This window comes from Chrysochloris asiatica, unplaced genomic scaffold, assembly GCF_000296735.1.
Source record: "Chrysochloris asiatica unplaced genomic scaffold, ChrAsi1.0 scaffold00096, whole genome shotgun sequence".
NCBI classification, from domain to species: Eukaryota; Metazoa; Chordata; class Mammalia; order Afrosoricida; family Chrysochloridae; genus Chrysochloris; species Chrysochloris asiatica.
In genome coordinates, this window is record NW_006408614.1 from 5,216,934 (window position 1) to 5,236,444 (window position 19,511).

Consider the following 19,511-nt stretch of genomic DNA (forward strand, 5'->3'; position numbering starts at 1 on the left):
AAAGCCTCATCTTTCTCCCGTGGAGCGGCTGGTAGTTTCGAACCGCTGACCTTAAGGTTCGCAGCCCGATTTGTAACCACTACGCTACCAGAGCTGAAAAATATTGCTCTTAGGGTTCCAGTTCATACATGCCAAGGTTTATTCCAAATCAAACGTGTTTAAGTGTGTCTCCGTGATCAGTGGATGGCTCAGATAAGCTCTCTCAGTACTACGTGTGTTTCAGTTTAATCAGGATGCCTTCAAAACTGGCTTTTAAGGGAATCTGTTGGGCCAATCGAATTCAGAACAGAGAGATCAGCTCAGTTATGCGCCTATATTTGGGGCTCTGAAGGGGTCATTTCCGTATATTTTCCTGAATGACACAGGATGATCAAGAGGGCGTATTATGAGGATGTTTTAAAGAAACAGATAACTGCGTTGGTGAGGAAAAGGCTGGAAACATAGTGCCAAGGCATCTCATTCCATCCTGGCAACACACCTGCACATTCTTTAAGGGTAGCAAGGGATGTTTTATGAGAATTGGGTTAGGAAATCTTACCCCACCAACCCTATAACCCTGATCTTGCCCTTGCAAACTTCTTTTTGTTCCCCAAACTCAAAGAACATTTAAAGGGGATATGACTTGGTTCCCTCGAGGATGCCATATTGCTGTTCTGTTGTGGTGTAACTGCGGTTGTTGTAGTTAAATGCCGCCGAGTCTGTTCCGATTCATAGTGACCCTGTATAGGGTTTCCCAGGAGCAGCTGGTAGGTTTGAACCGTCGACCTGTGGTTCACAAACCAGTGCTAATGCTACAGCACTACACCAGGAGTTCTAGCCTCATTGGGGTGGGGGGTGGGGTGTTGTTTTTTATTTTTTTCAATTTTTTTCCATATTGATTTGTCAAAATGTTATCTGTGTGGATGCCATTTTCGTTTGTTAGTGGTTTACCAGGTTCCTGACCTGGACCCTAGTTGTTGTTGTGAAGTGCCGTCCAGTCGGTTCTGACCCATAGTGACCCTGCACAGGATTTCTGAGGCTGTAAATCTTTACGGGAGCAGAAAGCCTCATCTTTCTCCCACGGAATGGCTGGTAGTTTTGAACTGCTGACCTTGAGGTTCGTAGCCCGATGTGTAACCACTATGAGAGCTCTTTGGACCCTAGTGGTAGTGGTGTTGTTAGGTGCTAGTCGAGTCAATTCTGACCCATAGCGACCCTGTATAGGGTTTCCAAGGAGCAGCTGGTGAGCTTGAACCACCAACCTTGCGGTTCAGACGGCTTCGCAGTCTGGTACATTAACCCACAGCATCACATGATATTCTGCTGCCAGATGTTCAGAGGTTTTCTCCAAGCTCACTGATACATGATGTGTTTGAAACAAACCGTGATTTCTCCTGGAGCCAGTGTGGACCTTCCTAGGCCATCCCGGGGACCAGCCCTCCATCTGTGAGCTCTCTGGGTTCTTGGTTTGTTGTTTAACTGCCTAATAGGAGTTTTCTTCTTTTCTCTTTGCTCCCTGGTGGTACGATAGTGAAGTGCTCAGCTGCTAATAACCAAAAGGTTAGCAGTTCCAAGCCACCAGTGGTTCCATGGAAGAAAGATGTCCCGTTCAAGATGGACAACCTTGGACAGCCTCTGAGACAGTTCTGTCCTGTGTATGAGTTGGACTTGACTTAGTGGCATGCAACACACACACACACACACACACACACACACACACACACACACACACACAGGGTGGTTCTCTTATGGTGCTGTGAGTCCCAGTGATTCAGTGGCGCTGGGCTGCTTTGGGGTCAGTTGGTGGATGTCTACTCTGGTTATGAACATACAAGCCAGATTGGTCATCTTTCTGGTTTGAGATTGTTCTCAGGGCCCTGAGAGCCATTTCTAGGTTCTGTTCCTCAGTGTGCACTCCTGGACGAAGCTGTCCCTTTCCTAAAACTGTCGTCTTGATGTGGTGGTCTGTCTCATGCTGATGGTTGTTGGCACCTGGCCATGTCCCTGGCGACACCTACAATGCTGCCTCTTCTCTAGGTCATCACCCCGTGTCGGAAGCTCATCTTGTGTGCCGACAACAGGAAAGAAATGGAGGATTGGATCGCGGCCCTGAAGACTGTCCAGGGCAGGGAGCACTTTGAGGTGAGACCTGAGAGATGCCCTTCTGCACACGCCTCGCCCCAGTGGTCCGCCACCACCAGTGCCCTCTCAGCAGACTGTGGCCCTGTCCTTTATGAACCGCCCATCCCTCCTCTCTCAGGGGGCTCACTCTAGTCCTGCCTACTCACCACACTGAAGATTGTCTACCTGTGTCCCCTGCAGCCCACCCAATACAGCATGGACCACTTCTCAGGGACGCACAACTGGTACGCCTGTTCCCACGCCAGGCCAACGTACTGCAACGTGTGCCGCGAGGCGCTGTCCGGGGTCACTTCCCACGGGCTATCCTGCGAGGGTGAGGACACAGGGTGAGGGAGGTCTGGGAAATGCAGACAAGGGTCCCAGGGCGCAATTCAGGGAAACAGCGATCCCATGGCTCTCGTCTCGTTTGTTTTGCTCCTTGAGGGAGCCCGTGATCCTGACTTTTTACTGGAATTGACCCAAGTGAAAGGAAGGGCCGAAGCAGTCAGGAGCCATAGTGAGGTGTTGCACTCTGCCTCCCCGATTTGAGTTAGTTGGATGTGTGGATTGACTGAGAGCCCAGTTATAATATCTAGGCAGTGAGGTCCAGCCCAGTGGCCAGAGCTCTGAACTAGAGCCAGGTCTGGCAAACTGTGGCCACCCACCTCCTGTATTTGTATAGCCCCTCAAGCTTCAGAAAGGCATGTTTGATTTTTAAATGGATTTCTGCGTCTCGGAGGTCCACTTGGCAGTTGTTATGACAGATCGTAACTAGAACAGTGACCGTCTCACTTGCCAAAGCCCAAAGCCCAGACTCTGTACCCCTGGGCCCCATGCAGAGCGTTTTCCCGCCCCTGGCCAGAACTGGACACCCAGTCTCCTTGCTGGCGTATCTGGTTCCTCTGTCATCACGGGCGTACGGTTGGTTCGCCCCCCACCTGCCCTGGGAGGCCAGACTCGTCCGCATCGCCCTCTGCTCAGCCTAGCTGTCCAGTTCAGGGCTGCAGGGCTGGCAGGTTGACCTGTCTCCCCACGCCCACCCCCAGTGTGCAAATTTAAGGCCCACAAACGCTGTGCTGTGCGTGCAATCAATAACTGCAAGTGGACCACGCTGGCCTCCATTGGGAAGGACATCATTGAGGACGAAGACGGGGTATGGTGAGGGGAGACCACAGGGGGCTCGTGGGTTTGCAGGTCCCCGTTCCCCTCTTGAGCCCCCCCCCCCCCACTCCCTATGAGGGCGTTGGCCCCTTCCTGGCAGGGGAGGTAGGCAGCAAGCGTGGGCAGGGTTGCTGTAATGCCGGCTTCAGGGACACGTTGAAATGTCTGGGCGCCATCCGAGGGTGCCCTAGTGGGGAGGTGTCGGGTCTGGAGCCCCCTGCCCTTGGTTTGTAGATTGCCATGCCGCATCAGTGGCTGGAAGGGAACCTGCCCGTAAGCGCCAAGTGCACGGTGTGTGACAAGACCTGTGGCAGCGTGCTGCGTCTGCAGGACTGGCGTTGCCTCTGGTGCAAGGCCATGGTGAGCGGCATGCGGGTGGTGGGGCGGGGTCCTGCTGCTGTTGGGGAGTGGATGCCTGGGGTCCTCTGCACACGGGAGGATCCTGCCAGGGGGTGGGCACTTGGATGGGTTCCAGAGTCTGTGTTCAGCAGTGGTTGTGGTACCTGGTCTGGCAGTGAGGAGACCAGAAGGCTGCAAGGAGCCGAGGCTAGGGCTCTAGTCATGGAGAAATGCTCAGAGAACAGTTCTGTGGTTTTGAATTTAGACAGCCTGGTGGTGCTGCGGGATAATGATTGTGTGTGCTGCCAACCACAAGGTCGGTGGTTCAATTCCACCAACAACTCCAAGGGAGAAAAATGAGGCTGAGTGCTCCCACAAAGATTTAGAGTCTAGGACGCGCTGTCCAGGGCTGGGCCTAGTCGGGATGTACTCGAGGCACTGGGCTTGGGTTCTGGTTCTGTCTGTCCGGGTAGAACCACAGTTATCTCTGGGGCCAGGAGCACAGCCCACACAGCCCACACTGCCCAGACCCCACTCATCCACCTGCTGGGCTTCCTCCTTCCCCTCTTACTTGTCACACATCTTCCTCACGAGCTTCGCTAGGGGCACAGGCTGAGCAGGTTCCAGAGGCCCCAGGCTCAGAATGGTCAGCAGGTTGCTGGTGCCTCCTGCCCCCCTGTGATGAGCAGCCCCTTGTTGCAGGTGCACACGGCGTGCAAGGAGTCGCTGCTGACCAAATGCCCGCTGGGCCTGTGCAAAGTGTCTGTCATCCCCCCCACGGCCCTCAACAGCATTGACTCAGATGGTAGGTGTCCACTTTCTCAGGTCTGTTTCGCCAGCCTCTTCTCCTCCTCTTTGACTGGGTCACTTTGTGGTACTGGGGTGCTCTCAACAAGAAGCCAGGTGCAGCCTGGGGTGTGGTGGTGTGTGGTGACATGGTGCTTGCTGACACCCACCCCCACCGAGACAGGAAGCCCCTGTTGTACTTGAAGGTGATGGATCATGGTGGCTATGGACTAAGAAGAAGCCAAACTCTTGAGACATTTCCCTTGTTTTGGGGGCCCTGCTGGCGCTTGGCTGCCAACAGAAAGGTCGGTGGTTTGAACCCACCAGCTGCCCCATGGGAGAAAGATGAGGCAGTCTTCTCCCTTGAAAGATCTACAGCCCTGGAAACCCTCTGGGTCACTATTGAGTAGGAATTGACTCAATGGTGGGCAGTTTGACTTGGCACTGGGCAGTGAGCATTCTTTTTCTGATGTGACCAGTTCGAATCTCCGACTAATAGCCACCCGCACACTTTTACACACCTGCTCTAACACAGTCCTGGGATTGATGCATGGGGAGGGTTTTCATAGAAATGTGGGACACTGGGGAGGTTTCTCAGTCCAGGGAAGACCCTCTAACCGTGAGAAACCAGGGGCCTCTGAACTGACTCATGGTGACCCCATGTGTGCTGAGTAGAAGTGCACTGCCCACTACTGCCCAGGGTGGGGCTTTCAGAAGGACACCAGCAGTCCTTTCTTCCCAGGTGCTTCTGGGTGGATTTGAACCACCAACCTTTGGGGTTAGCAGCCAAGTATGGTAACCTTCGCACCAGGTGGGGACGCCCTCTGAAAGTTGGAATCCTTGAGAGTGTGAAGTCTAGCTGGGTGGGGGGCGTGGTGCTGTGGAAATGTGTTTGCCAACCTCACGCTGACTGAGACTGTGGGTAAGGGGTCTGAGGGGGATCAAAAGACTTTGGAAAATTTTCATGATTTTCCCATCCTGTTTTTGCACAACATTTGCAAGCCCCCACGCCCACCTCTGAGTTGCCTTTTAGAACAAGACTCCAGTGCCCTTGGCCCTCACGCTGTTTCTCTCCGTCCTTACCCAGGATTCTGGAAGGCCACATGCCCTCCATCTTGCACGAGCCCCTTGCTGGTCTTTGTCAACTCGAAAAGCGGCGATAACCAGGGCGTGAAGTTCCTGAGACGATTCAAGCAGCTGCTGAACCCGGCCCAGGTCTTCGACCTCATGAATGGAGGGCCACACCTGGGGTAGGTGAAGGCAGTGCATGCTGAAGGCGGTGTCTGTGGTGTGGCCTGCTCCCCCGGGATAGCTAAGGAGGAGTGCTCCCTGCCCCTTCAGTGTCTGCAGTGGGACCTGCTCCCCACCTGGGCTGTCTAGTGGACAGTGCATCCCACCCAGGTGTCTGTTGTGGGGCTTGCTACCCACAGGGTGTCTGCAATGAGGAGTGATCCCCCCCGCGTGGGGTCTGCAGTTAGTATGCTCCCTGCCTGGGTGTCTGGTGGAGAGTGCTCCCCACGCAGGGTGTCTGGAGTGATCCCTTTGTGGTGTCTACAGTTGGTGTTCTCTCTTTGGGATGCCTAGTAGGGAGTACCCCCCCCCAGGGTGTCTGGAGTGATCCCCCCATTGGTCTACAGTTGGCATGCCCCCCACCCGGGGTGTCTGTGGTGGGGAGAAAGGCTGGGATCCAACCTGGGACTTCTTCGTGGCTGGAAAGATGTGGGATCAGTGCTGGCCAGAAGCCTAGAGCAGATCCAAGGGGCAAAGGGGTACTGGGAGGTTCAGGGTACAGGTGCCCAGCACCTGAAGATACGGGAGCTGAACAGGAGAGGTGGTGGATGGCCGCTGCTTGATAAGAACCTACAGAGAAATCTGCCATGGGATAGCCTGTGTAGGCAGGGGCAGGGATAGCCGACTCTAGGATTTCCCAACCTGTGCTGTTGGGAAATTGTCCCGGGAACCTGGCAGGAGCTGGGCAGGACCAAGGCTGGACATTGCTGGTGGGCCCCTCAGTGTGGCTTCTGGTCTCTGCTGAGGCCCAGAGTTACTCAGACAGGGTCATCTGGGGACTGGGAGGCCGTGGTCCTTGTCCAGCTGTGACTCACACATTCTCCCACCTTCGTAAAGCCGTTCCTGAGTGGAGGAGTGGTGTGGACAGCTGATGTCCCATGGAGAGCAGGTGTACATCTGGCCTCGTCCCTGAGAGACCGCGTCATGGGATAAAACAAGCCAGTCTTCTGGAGAACAAACAGCCTTTCTTGCACTTTCTCTTATCTGCAGGTTGCGGTTATTCCAGAAATTTGACACATTCCGGATTCTGGTCTGTGGAGGGGACGGCAGTGTTGGCTGGGTCTTGTCTGAAATCGACAGCCTCAATTTACATAAACAGGTACCCGGCTGGACAGGTGGGTGGAGCCCAAGGCCAGGGAAGTGCTGTGGCAAAGTTAAAGCGCAGCTGCGGCCGGTGTTGGGTGGGCACCCTTGTCTGCTTGCAGCGGCTGCTGACCCTACTTGAGTTATGCTGGCCAGGAATGGAGTCAAGTCTTCCACAGAAAGCCAAGAATTCCACCCCGGAGCCACCAAAATTGTCCTTTCCCCACATCCCGTCTTTCTTGCTGATCTTTGTAGATTTTGCTCAACTAAAATGCCAAACCCAACTCAGCCCAGTCAGTTCTGACTCAGTGGCCCCATAGGACAGAAGTGTCTGTGGGGTTTTTGAGGCTGTACGTACATCTTTATAGATACAGACTGCTGCATCTTTCCCCTGGGGAGTAACTGGTGGTTTTGAACCAGTGACCTATAGTTTGGCTTAACCCATTGCATCACCAGAGCTCCTGAAGTGTGCAGTGTTTGACTCATGGGAACCCTGTATAAGCTTTCCTAGGAGCGGCTGGTGGCTTTGAACTGCCTACCTTGCGGTTTACAGCTTATCCTATAGTGGTGGTAGTCTGCTGTGAGTCGGTTCTGACTCACAGTGACCCCGTATAGAGTTTCTGAGGCTGTACATCTTTACGGGCGCAGAAAGCCTCATCTTTCTCCTGTGGGATGGCTGATAGTTTTGAACTGCTGACCTTGAGATTAGCAGCCCGACTCTTAACCACTTCGCTACCAGAGCTCCTTGAAGTGTGCAGTAACATGCTGAGAAAGTTTGGAACATTGTGAGAATGACCAGAATGGAACACAGACACGAAGTGAGCCCTTGCTATTGGGAAGACACTGCCCATAGACTTGCTGGACGATTATGAAAGAACAGTTTCTACCAAGTGCCCTCAGGGGCAGCCCCTGAGTTTGGAGGTCACATTGTTCTGCCTGGCGCGCAGCCTAGCTAGGTTCACAGGTTAGAGACTGGATCCCTGTTGTCACCCGAGGGCTCAGGGCTAATCTCATAGCCATCATTTAGGCACCGTGGGTTAGACGTTGGGCTGCTAACCATGGGGTTGACGGTTCAAACCCACCAACTGTTCCGCAGGAGAAGGAGAAGGCTGGCTGCTTCTGCAAAGATAGATGTACGGTCTCAGAAACCCTAAGAAACAATTCTTCTCTGTCCTAGAGTTCGCTATGAGTAGGGACCCTGCCAACAGCAGTGGGTTTGGGTGGGTGAGAGGTCTTGTCTCAGGTGCCACACACCCACACTCTCCCTGCTGTCTCATTAGTGTCAGCTGGGTGTGCTGCCCCTGGGGACCGGGAATGACCTGGCACGCGTGCTGGGCTGGGGTTCGGCCTGTGATGATGACACGCAGCTCCCCCAGATCCTGGAGAAGCTCGAGCGGGCCAGCACCAAGATGCTGGACAGGTGAGTGTGCTTTAGAAACAGGTACCGTGACCAAGTAGCCTCCGGCCCCCTGAAACTCCTGGGAAGATTGGTTCTGAGCATCCACCCCTGTTTTCTGAGTCTTTAGTTTTTCATCAGATTTGGGGAAGGCTTCATCCCTCAAGATGGTTGAAGCCACGACCCAGGTCTCCAGGAGAGGTTGGCTGTGCGTCTGTCAGGGCTGGGGGTAGGGCCGGGGGGGGGCAATCGTGCCTCAGCTCAGGACCTGGTCCTGTCAGTAGAGTACCCCTCCTACAAATCCCAGAGTTCAGTGTCCCCTGTGTGGTCCCTCAGTGGGCTTAAACGTCCTTTATCACTGTTCTCCAGTGACACACTTTTAGCTCTGAGCAAAATGGGCCTTGAGGAAGTGACTTGTGTTGTCTCAAGGACTCTTGGGTTCATATCAAGGCGTGGTGGGTGTATGGGGAGGACAGACGCCCTCACTGTTTGGGATAGCGCCCTGGGCTCCCGTGGAATGATCACACCTCTCGAGCTGGCTCCTCAGAGAGATCTGGTAGCTCTTGGAAAAGGGTAAGTCAACCCGCTTCTCCGGGAGCAGCAGCTGACCTCCAGGACAGCTGTTCATGGGCCAGATTCCAGCTCATTCCACCGAGCTGTCTGCTCTCTGGGCTGAGAACTAGACATGCTTGTTCTCAGCTAAGTGGGGAGTCAGAGCGTCCCTTTTACAGTATACGGAAACCTTCTCAAGTTGAAGTTACCAGTTCTCAGCTTGAGGCCCTGGGAGGGGAGCAGGCGTGGGGCCACTCTTGAGGGTCCTTGTGTGCTTAGGTGGAGCATCATGGCGTACGAGACCAAGCTCCCGAGGCAGGCCTCCTCCTCCACCGTCACCGAGGACTTCAGTGAAGACTCTGAGGTAGGTCCCGCTTCCAGGCAGGAAGACCCTGCTTCTGGGAGCTAGGAGCCCTGCCCAGCAGCTGGGGGATCTGATGATGCAGTGAGGTCAACTGTCCCACTCTTAGCAACTACTTACCATAGAGGACTGCCTGTGTGATCCCATGTGGAGGACTGCACATGATCCACGTGGAGCACTGTACGTGGAGCACTGTGTGATCCCACATGGAGTACTACGTGTGATCTACGTGGAGGACTGAGTGTGATCCCACGTGGAGGAGTGCGCGTGATCCCATGCAGGCGTTGATTTTACTAGGAAGCTCGTTCTGGCTGAAGCCGCTCCCTGGCATGGCCTGCCCACAGCCAGTAGACGGACAGAGCCCATGATGTCCTCCAGGCTGTCCCCTCAGGTCTAGGCCAGCAAGTGATGCCCAGAGAGACAGTGCATGTTAGAAGAGTCACCTTCTGAGCCGGCCCACTTAGGACATGGGGCATGGAACCCACAGTCCTGTTTTGGGGGGCCTCCAGGTCCAGCAGATCCTTGTCTATGAAGACTCGGTCGCAGCCCATCTCTCAAAAATCCTGACGTCCGACCAGCACTCGGTGGTGATCTCCTCAGCTAAGTGAGCTGCGGGCACGGATGGGGAGGGCACTCGCCATGGTTCCCAGCTAGAACTCTCTAGATGTGTCCTCCCATATATCTCTTCAGAGTGCTCTGTGAGACCGTGAAGGACTTCGTGGCTCGCGTGGGGAAGGCCTACGAGAAAACCACTGAGAGCTCGGAGGAGTCGGAGGTCATGGCCAAGAAGGTCCGCTCCCAGGGTCCCTTGCACTGGGGCCGGGGAGGGGTGGTGAGTGATGGGTGAGAGGACGCGCCCACCACTCTGCCTTGTCCCCCTCCCCCCAGTGCTCTGTCCTGAAGGAGAAGCTGGACTCTCTCCTCAAGACTTTGGACGATGAGTCCCAGGCCTCATCCTCTCTACCCAACCCACCGCCCACCATCGCCGAGGAGGTGGAAGACGGGGACAGTCCCGGCAGCCTCTGCAGCTCATCGGGGGACCGCCCGGTGGGCTCGGCCTGCCCCACCCGGCCACAACTCTTCCGGCCACGAGAGCAGCTCATGCTCAGGGCCAATAGCCTGAAGAAAGCCATCCGTCAGATCATCGAGCACACGGAAAAAGGTGACTGAGCCCCGCTCTCCCCGACCGTGCGGGTGGACCAGATGGAGTTCATCAGGCTGTGACTAGGGTGGGGGTGGAACCAGAGGGGACGCTAAAAGGAGACTGGGTTGTGAGGGACAGGGGAGACGACGGCCTGGTTCTCCACACTGAGCTGTGCGTCTCTCCTCACACAGCCGTCGATGAGCAGAATGCCCAGACTCAGGAGCAGGAAGACTTCATCCCAGGTCTCTCCGAGTCTGAGGAAAAGAAGGACCCAAGGATGGAGGACAGGGTGGGCCCGCCACCACCTGCTAGCGACAACTGCGGGGTCTCTAAAGGCAGGAGCCACCGCAAAGGTACCAGCCGGCCTCTGTGTGGTCCTGGCGGAGCCCCCCTCGGAAGCCATGGCCAGGGTCCTCAGACACAGGCACTTTGCCCAGTAGAAATTCACAACCACGGCTTGTCGTCCGGACTCACCCATGTGTGCTCATGTCATGGCGGGTGAAAGTCATGATTCTGGAATATCTGAGGAGTGTGCCTGTGTCCACTCATCTGCTTCCCTCAGGTCCCCACTGTGGCTACCTGTGACCCTCCCCCCCCGCCTCAGCTCTGCCGTCGTGGTGGGGGCCTGGGTCTCCCAGCCACACTGATGGGGATTAATCCTCATGCAGTCTGAGCTGCCTCAGGGTTCTAACTCCAGTTCCCACCACCTGCATTCCCTCACACCAGGCCGTCCCTGTCCCTGCCGGAGCAGTCTGCTCATTCTTCAGTGCCTCTGACTCTCAAGACGTCAGTAACGGTCTACCTTGGGTGGTCTTAACGCCTTTCTCTCCCGTTTTCAGTGTCCAAATCCCCATGTGAGAAGCTGATAAACAAAGGAAGCCTGTCTCTGGGCAGCTCGGCATCTCTCCCTCCCCAGACAGGAAGCCGGGATGCCTTACCAGTGCTGAACACGAAGACCCTGTACCCACGTGAGTGGCATGTTAGCCAGAGGAGGCTGTCCCACAGTCCTAGAGGGGTGCACCCAGCCATTTGCCTGGCACCTTCAGGCCAGGTCCTGTGGGGGAAGGGAGGCACAGTTCAGAACGTCCTGCCACTGTGTTAGTACCCTTCTGTACACAGAGCAGCTGGTGCCCACATGACTGACGGAGGGAGTTCAGGGAGACATCGTCGAGAGGAGGGCATGTACTCAGGGTTCACGTTGCCAGAAAGTTCCACGAACACCGGCCTTTGACTTCTAGTAACTCCCAGCCTTACGCAGATGCTGGAGGTCACCTTAGCCCGGCCAGACACCCCACAGCGGGTCTTTTTCCTGGATGAAATGTGGCCATTTCTAGATGGAATCTGAAATGAAGAGGCAGAAAATTCCTGGCGTTCTTAGGCCATGGGGCTAGCGAGGAGGGTCAAGTGAATTGGATCAGTGACAAGATGGTGTTTGAAAGAGTGGATTGTAGAATGTTCCAAACAGTTCTAAACTGGGGCAGGCAGCTTGAGGATTCTGGCCACCTGGGATGGCTCTCATGAAGCTTGTCTGTGGCGTGGTGTGACCAAACTAAGCCCACTGCCACCGAGTCCGATCCGATGCCTAGCGACCCTGTGTAGGGTTTCTGCGATTGCCTGTCTTTATCTGAGAGCAGAAAGCCTCATCTTTGTCATGTGGAGCAGCTGGTGGATTTGGTCTGCTGACCTTTTCACTTAGCAGCCTGCCCACCTCACTACTCCACCAGGGTTCCTGGAAGGTGCGACAGGACTTAGATTCCTTGGGACGCCCCATTATCTCAGCTGTGTTCATGAGTCTCCCAGGAATCAGGAGTGTTTTGATTCAGTGAATGTGGCTTGATGATGGTGATGTCGGCCTTGAGCTGCCCTTTGGACATGTTTGTACACTTTTAAAACATTTTTTTTAGGATGTTCTGAACGATACTTGTCCATCAGCCTTGAAGACACCAGTTTCTCTTCATTCTGTGGGCCTGACTGGCGTGCCTCTCCTTTTGTCTCCCCTCCAGATGTTCGGGCGGGGATGTCCGGGTCCTTGCCTGGAGGGTCTGTCATCAGTCGATTGCTAATTAATGCTGACCCCTTTAATTCCGAGCCAGAAAGTCTGTGAGTATGAGGGTGACCCCGCTGGGCCTACTATGAAAAGAATGTGGAACACAGGAAATGGATTTCAGAATTAACTAGAGAAATGAGTCCGGAGTCATTGCTAGCTGGTGAGGACACCTTGAACTTGCAACATGTCCACTTCAGGAGCATGGTTGAAAATTATCCCCTTTGTGAACCACACTCAAAGCAGTGAAGGCCATAGTCTTTGATCTTCATCATTTCAGTGTTTTAAGTCCTCCTGGCTTTCAGTGAGCAAGGCTCTGTCATCTGCACATTGCAGGTTGTTAATGTGTCTTCCTCCAGTACTGACTGCGCATTCTTCATCTATTCTAACTTCTGGGATTATGGGCTCAGCATTCAGCATATTGAATAAGCATGGGGAAAGAACACAACACTGACACACGCCTTTCCTAATGTGAAATCATGCTGTGTCCTCTTGTTCTGTTTTAATGACTGTCTCTTGATCTCTGTACGGGTTCCTTGTGAGCACAGTGAAGAGTTCTGGAATGCCTGTTCTTCACAACGTTATCCACAGGGTGTCAGGTTCTAGTCACAGGCCTTTGCATAGTCAATCAAACCCAGGGAGACAGCTTTCTAGGATTCTCTGCATTCAGCCACGATCCACTGGACATTAGTAGTGATTGATAGTCTACATTTCTGTGACCCAGAATTTCCACTCCTGGGTTTATCCCCAAGAGAAATGAAACCTATGTCCACACTGTAACTTTTACACGTAAGTGTTCCTAGCAATGTTGTGATAGCTCAAAAAATGGAAAAACCGAAATGTTCATTAGCTGGTGAATGGACAACCGCCTGGCAAATCCATACAATAGACTGTTGTCCAGCCAGTAAGAAAGCAGCATTGAGGACTAATACATAAAAGAAGTCTGACACACGTGGACACATACTACAGGGTTCTGTTGATATGAAATGTCCCAGAAAGGCAACTCCAGAGACAGGAAGGAGATGACTGGGAGCTGAGGTTATGGGGTTTCTCAAACTGGCAATGGCTGCATGACTTGGGATATAATAAAACCTTTTAATGGGTGGATTGTGTCCGGTATTTCAGTGATAACCTCCATAAACGTATTCCCTCCAAAAAGCAATCCCTAGTTTGGTGTGAGGAAGACATGTTTCCCGGTTGGGAGGCAGGGAAGAGGCCACTTGGCCAGGCTGCTCGTAATGGCTTTGACATTGTCTTTTGTAGAGAGTATTACACAGAGAAGTGTGTCATGAACAACTACTTTGGCATCGGCCTGGATGCGAAGATCTCCCTGGATTTCAACAACAAGCGTGACGAGCACCCAGAGAAATGCAGGTGGGGCCTTGACTGCGGCCACGTGGACCCAGTGTGTTGTCCTTGTTTCTCCTTTCAGACAGGAAGGGCATCTCTGGGGTCAGTGGGTGAGAGAGAGACTACAGACAGCAAAGACTGAGAACAGACCAAGTGTGAAGGCCTGTGGTCAGAAGCGGGGGGTCTTTCTCAGGGCTGTGGGTGGGCAGGTCACAGCCCAGGAAACCAGCTTGGAAGGGGTTTCCACCATGGGATTTACCCGGTGGTGACAGTCGATATGAGACAAGCAGCATTGTTGTCATTGGAGTCAGGGGTATTGATCTGTGGTAGACTTGGCTGAAGTGTTAGTGGACCAGCCCCAGGAGTTCCCAGCCCCTTATCCCTAGGCCCAGGCAGAGCTGGGGGGGCGGCGTCTCTGACCCACTCTCTGTGGGAGACCAACCTTGAGGAAGTTTTTCTGAGGTGGCCACTTGCTGACTCTGCTTGGCCTGGGGAGTGGACCAAGAGAAATGAAAAGTAGAAGTTCCCTCCCCTCGTGTGCAAACAGGAGGCGTGGGGAATCCTGGGGAATCCGGGAATCCTCCTCTCATCCTGCCTTGGTGTTCTTAAGCATTTACACCAAGGAGCCAGAGGTGCCCCCTGCTGGCGAGCACTCAGTCCTGCCTGCTTGTGTCCATCAGGGGTCAGTCGTGGGCCCACTTGTGGGCCCCCATCACCTTGAGGGAAGCACTGAGGAGTGGCATAGGAGGGGCAGCCCTCAGAATTTGGGGAGTCACTGCAGAGATTTCTAAAGTTCTGTGTAGTTGGAAATTTCTAAAGAAGCTGAAAAGCAAACATTCAGAACTCAAAAACCCTTCAGTGCAGGAAATAGCTTTGAGGTCCCCAGGGATGTCTGTTCGCCAGCACAGGAGGGTAAACACAAATCCTGAAAAATACTGCTGCTCATCCCAGAATGGAGCAGGCCTGGTAGCACAGTGTGTAAAGTGCCTGGAACCCACCAGCCGTTCTTTGGGCGAAGTCGGCCTCCATAAAGCCGTTTGGAGCCGTTCAGTATTTGAGGGCTGCTGTGAATTGAAATCAATTCGACATCAGGTTTGCTTTGGGTTTGGTAGACACACATCTACTGAGGCACAAATGGTCTGAGGAGGCCTGGTGGCGCAATGCTTTAGCCTGTAGCTGCTAAGGAAAAGGTTGGCACTAGGAACCCACCAACCACTTCATGGGGGAAGAACGAGGCAGTCTGCTGCTTAGCGTTACAGCCTTGGGAACTCCATGGGGCAGCTCCACTCTGCCCTACAGGATCGCTGCGAGTTCACATAGACTCCATGGCAATGAGTTTGGGCTTTGTGAGCCTTATCTGGTGTGGCACTGTAAGATAAGCACTGGACTGCTCTCCAACCTCTTCTCGGAAGCCCTGTGAATCAGAACCAATTTGATGGCACTTAACAGTCTGTAAGCAAGAACGTGTCCTTGCTCATTTTTGGGTGGTGTTGGTGTGAGGCTGACTGGTCTGTGACCTGAAGCCATTCTAGACGCGACAGTTACGGGTACAGTGAACTCTACAAAGGCCAAGAACCAGGACTGTTCTCTGCTCTGTTCCTAGGAGTCGAACCAAAAACATGATGTGGTACGGAGTTCTGGGGACCAAAGAGCTGCTGCACAGAACCTACCGGAACCTGGAGCAGAAGGTTCTGCTGGAGGTGAGCGGTTTCCCCCTCAGCTCGCCTTCAGCTGGCTCTGCTCTCCCACAAGGCACCACTCTAACCCGGTGCCCTTGGTGACGAGGTGGTTTCTCTCCTCCCCTCAGTGTGATGGGCGCCCAATACCCCTTCCCAGTCTTCAGGGAATTGCTGTCCTTAACATTCCCAGTTACGCCGGAGGGACCAACTTCTGGGGGGGCACCAAGGAAGATGACGTACGTAGAGGGGGGTCTGGATGGGATGGGCTTGGGGCTGGGACGGGGCCTTCATGGTCTGCATGCCGACACTCGCAGGGCCTTTGCCTCGGGGACTCCTTGTCTAGATAAGTGTAATGAGGGTGGTCTGAGGGCAGACCCCACCCAGAGCAATGGCTGGGGAAGCTTAAGAGGAAGGGGGTGGGTGGGGAGCTGTTCCAGACAGGGAACTGTATAGGTGAGGGCCCTGAGGTGCGTTAAGGTGAAGTGTGTGGAGACTCAGTTACGCTGACTATGGGGGCAGAATCACCAGGGCCCAGATCCCATGAGGTTTTGTGAACAAGGCTGAGGCATTGAGACTGTGGCGTGGGAATGGTGGGAGGCGGTGCCCGGCTCTAGCCCAGGAAGCGCTGCTTGTATCCACGTGACGGATGAGAGGGTCCCTTGGTGTAGCCGCTGCGCTCTACTTGTTCCTCCTCGTGACCACCCCTAGAGTATATGCCCATATTACCCTATTTACAGATGTGGGGAGAGTGAGTATAAAGTCACTTGTTAAGACCACCTGGGCTAGTCAGCGGCCAGGCAGCTGGAGACAGGGCCTGTGAGGTAGGGCACACCTGTGGTGGATGTGCCCAGTGGCCCTGGGTGAGGTAGGACACACCTGGCCATGAGCTCAGTTCTCCACCAAATAGCCGAAAGGAAAGCCAGGCACAGGGTGGGAATGGGGGCGTAGGGCGCTGCGCGTCTAGCCATGCTGGGTGGCGGTCAGCCCTGCCCTGCCCTGCCTTGCAGACCTTCGCCGCCCCGTCGTTCGATGACAAGATCTTGGAGGTGGTGGCCGTGTTTGGCAGTATGCAGATGGCGGTGTCGCGGGTGATTAAGCTGCAGCATCACCGGATTGCCCAGGTAGCAGCATGGACTTGGGGTCGGGTGGGACCTTGGTGGCAGTCTGGCCACGTGCTGCTCCTGTTACCATGGCTGCTGTGTCCGCAGTGCCGCACCGTAAGGATCTCTATCCTGGGTGATGAGGGCGTCCCTGTGCAGGTGGACGGGGAGGCCTGGATCCAGCCTCCAGGCTACATCCGCATCCTTCACAAGAACCGGGCGCAGACGCTCACCAGGGACCGGGTAAGGGGTCTGCCTCTGTGGTCTGCAGTTTTCTGTGCAGGCCGACCTGGTTCTGCCGCGCTTCCCCACAGATTGTGACAGTCCTGCTTTGAGCAGGTCCTTGGTGCCCCCTTGGCAGTGCCTCCTTCGGGTCAGTCTCCTGGGATTTCCCACTTTTCCTCCTGCTCGTGCACCATATCTCTGGTATTGGGCTGTTGGATAAGCACTGGACTGCAAGCCACAAAGTTGGAGGTTCAGACCCACAGCCGATCCTCGGAAACCCCGTACCGGGTCACTATGAGTCAGAATTGACTCGACGGCTCTTAACAACAGTGCACAACACCTAGTGTGCTCACATCACTCTCTGTGCCCGGGGACCCCCCAGGTGTGGGTGCCTGTCTCTGATTGCTTTATTGTGGTGGTCTCCAACAGAAGCTGCGCTGTCTCTGCGGTCTGGGGCAGTAAAGTTTTATTCAGAGAGATGGGAGGTGTGGTGTTGGATGGACATGAGCCTGCATGTTAGCTGCCCCCAGGAAAAGGGCTCCGTAGGGTTTATTTTTAGGACCTTTTGTTATTGTTAAGCGCTGTCCAGTCAGTTCTGACTCATAGTGACCCTCTTTGGGGTTCCAGAGAGCAGCTGGTGTGTTTGAACCACTGACCTTGTGGTTTCCAGCCCAGTGCTTATCCTACAGTGCTACATCAGGATTTGCTGCGATTACCTGCCGGATAGAAAAATGAACTCCGGTTCCGAAGGCTGTTTGTTGTGGCTCAGAATGACCTGTTAACCCTTGTTCGTAAATAATGCAGTAGGAGGGCACCGTGTGTGTTGAGTGGTGGGCTCGCATTCACTCAGGGATTGCAGGTTCCAAGAGGAGCAACCGAGGTCCATTGGGAGGGGCTGAGTCAGTGTCGCTTGTAGGGGAGGGACAAGGCAGGGTCCAGCTGCAGCCGTCTTTCCCACTGGCGCTGGTTCCTGCAGGAGATGCGTGCACCTTCTTCGTTCAGCAGCTGGAGACTCGGATGCCAATTGGCCCGAGTGGTTCTCTCGATGCCATGCCACAGAGCTGGTCTTAGCACAGAGCAAGCCACACCCCAGTGAGTGGGCGTGGCCTGTGCCTAGCAGCACACACTAGAAAGCGTGTCAGGTGTGCGTGGGTTCTTTCTGGAGGGATGGGGGAAAGTAACTGCACTGTGCCCACCCCAGGCCTTTGAGAGCACCCTCAAATCCTGGGAGGACAAACAGAAGTGTGAACTGCCACGGCCCCCCTCTTTCTCGCTGCACCCTGAGGTCCTGTCTGAGGAGGAGTCCACGCAGATGAGCCAGTTTGGTCAGGCGGCGGGAGCCCTCATCCACAGGTGGGCGTCCCTTGGCCCTGGGAGGGGGTCAGTGCACGAGGGCAGCTCTCAGCACCCTGCCTGCCTGGGCTCGTCAGACCCCGCAGAGGGGAGGAGAATCTGACCTGCCTCCTTAGCGCCCCCTTCACTTTGCCTTTCTGGGCCCCTCACTTACATTCCTTTAAGCAATCAGTGGCCGTGGAAGGGGTTCCCAGTCATGGGGGCCCCAAATGTCAGAGCAGACGTGTGCTTCAGAGCCTTTTCCATGGTTGCTTTCTCACACATAAGCCTTTCATCTGAGGCATATGGGTGAGTGTACTTAAACCACCCCCCTTCTGCTTGGCATCCAAAGGCTAGCAGCCAAAGGAGGCGACCACCGGCTGTGGTCAGTTCAGACCCGCTGATGATCGTCTTCTGTTACTTTTCATTTATATAAACCCAAATCAAATGGCAGCCTTGTTCTGCTGTCGGGACAGGGTGGACGTGCCTAGAGGGTTTCCAAGGCCGTCACTGTTAACGGCAGCAGTCTACGGGACCTTTGTCCTACGGAGTGGCTGGTGGGTTTAAACGGCCGACCCATGGTTAGTAGTGGCTGCTTACCACTGCAGATGCTGCAGGAATCCTTGTTAGACCAGGCCTCTGTTTCGGGAGTGGGACAGGTACAGCTGCTCGGAGGGCCCTTGTGGGCATATTATGGGACCTTTGGTCCCTTTAAAGAGCCCTAGTGGCACAGTGAGTAAGCGCTGGGCTGCTAACCAAAATGTGTGTGGTTTGAACCCAACAGCCGCTCGCTCCTCAGGAGACAGATTCAGCAGTCTGCTCCACAAAGATGGCAGCCGTGGTGACGCTGTGAGGGAGTCGGGATCAGCTTGATGGCAGGGGCCCTGGTATCACCTGTGGCCGGGCCCCTGGACACTTACTGTCCTCCAGGCTGCGTGTCTTGTTTGTAGTATCTCACGTGTATGGTCTGGTGGTAGACTCTCTGAAAAAGGTGGTTTTTTTTTTCTGTCGGGTTTCCTGTGGAAGATCTCTCCTCTGCTGGTCACTGGCGTCCAGCGCTGGGGCCCGTGTCTGTACGTGGTCCTGTGTTCTGATGGGCACCACGCCCCCCTGTCTCTGCAGCATCCGGGAGATCGCACAGTCGTACCAGGACATGGAACAAGAGCTGGCGCACGCCGTGAACGCCAGCTCCAAGGCCATGGATCGTGTCTACGGCAAACCCCGGGCCTCTGAGGGGTTGAACTGCAGCTTCATCCTGGAGATGGTGAACAACATCAAAGCGCTGCGCAGCGAGACGGAACTGCTGCTGGCCGGCAAGGTGGCCCTGGTGAGACAGCAGCTGCGCTCTCTGCTGGGATCCTGGCTCTGGGTTCTCAAGTGCCGTGTGGGAGGGCCCTGGGTCTGACTGTGTGCGGCCACGCAGCCTCGAGGGTGATAGAAGCCGTCAGTGGCAGCCACCTTCTTGTCACTCTAGACAGACGAGAAGTCGCAGGTGGGGTGGTGTCCCAGGCTGACCTCATTCTCAATCACAGGGCCCTGTCCCCTCCTCACCACCTCCAGGACTGACCA

General features: G+C 54.8%; 1 protein-coding gene across 1 annotated transcript in view; it reads left to right on the top strand.

Annotated features, from left to right (window-relative positions):
- The window catches only part of DGKD (diacylglycerol kinase, delta 130kDa), a 90,847-nt gene that overhangs the window by 57,205 nt on the left and 14,131 nt on the right, over window positions 1-19,511 (top strand). Inside the window, exons 4-25 of the mRNA XM_006866807.1 lie at window positions 2,017-2,121; window positions 2,302-2,434; window positions 3,147-3,253; window positions 3,496-3,621; window positions 4,303-4,405; window positions 5,474-5,636; window positions 6,667-6,775; window positions 8,040-8,179; window positions 8,987-9,071; window positions 9,578-9,672; window positions 9,759-9,858; window positions 9,957-10,230; window positions 10,404-10,565; window positions 11,052-11,180; window positions 12,216-12,312; window positions 13,520-13,630; window positions 15,210-15,306; window positions 15,414-15,521; window positions 16,293-16,406; window positions 16,494-16,628; window positions 17,812-17,963; window positions 19,065-19,269. Of these exons, the coding sequence (XP_006866869.1) occupies window positions 2,017-2,121; window positions 2,302-2,434; window positions 3,147-3,253; window positions 3,496-3,621; window positions 4,303-4,405; window positions 5,474-5,636; window positions 6,667-6,775; window positions 8,040-8,179; window positions 8,987-9,071; window positions 9,578-9,672; window positions 9,759-9,858; window positions 9,957-10,230; window positions 10,404-10,565; window positions 11,052-11,180; window positions 12,216-12,312; window positions 13,520-13,630; window positions 15,210-15,306; window positions 15,414-15,521; window positions 16,293-16,406; window positions 16,494-16,628; window positions 17,812-17,963; window positions 19,065-19,269 (2,850 nt within the window). The remainder of the gene's footprint in view (window positions 1-2,016; window positions 2,122-2,301; window positions 2,435-3,146; window positions 3,254-3,495; window positions 3,622-4,302; window positions 4,406-5,473; window positions 5,637-6,666; window positions 6,776-8,039; window positions 8,180-8,986; window positions 9,072-9,577; window positions 9,673-9,758; window positions 9,859-9,956; window positions 10,231-10,403; window positions 10,566-11,051; window positions 11,181-12,215; window positions 12,313-13,519; window positions 13,631-15,209; window positions 15,307-15,413; window positions 15,522-16,292; window positions 16,407-16,493; window positions 16,629-17,811; window positions 17,964-19,064; window positions 19,270-19,511) is intronic.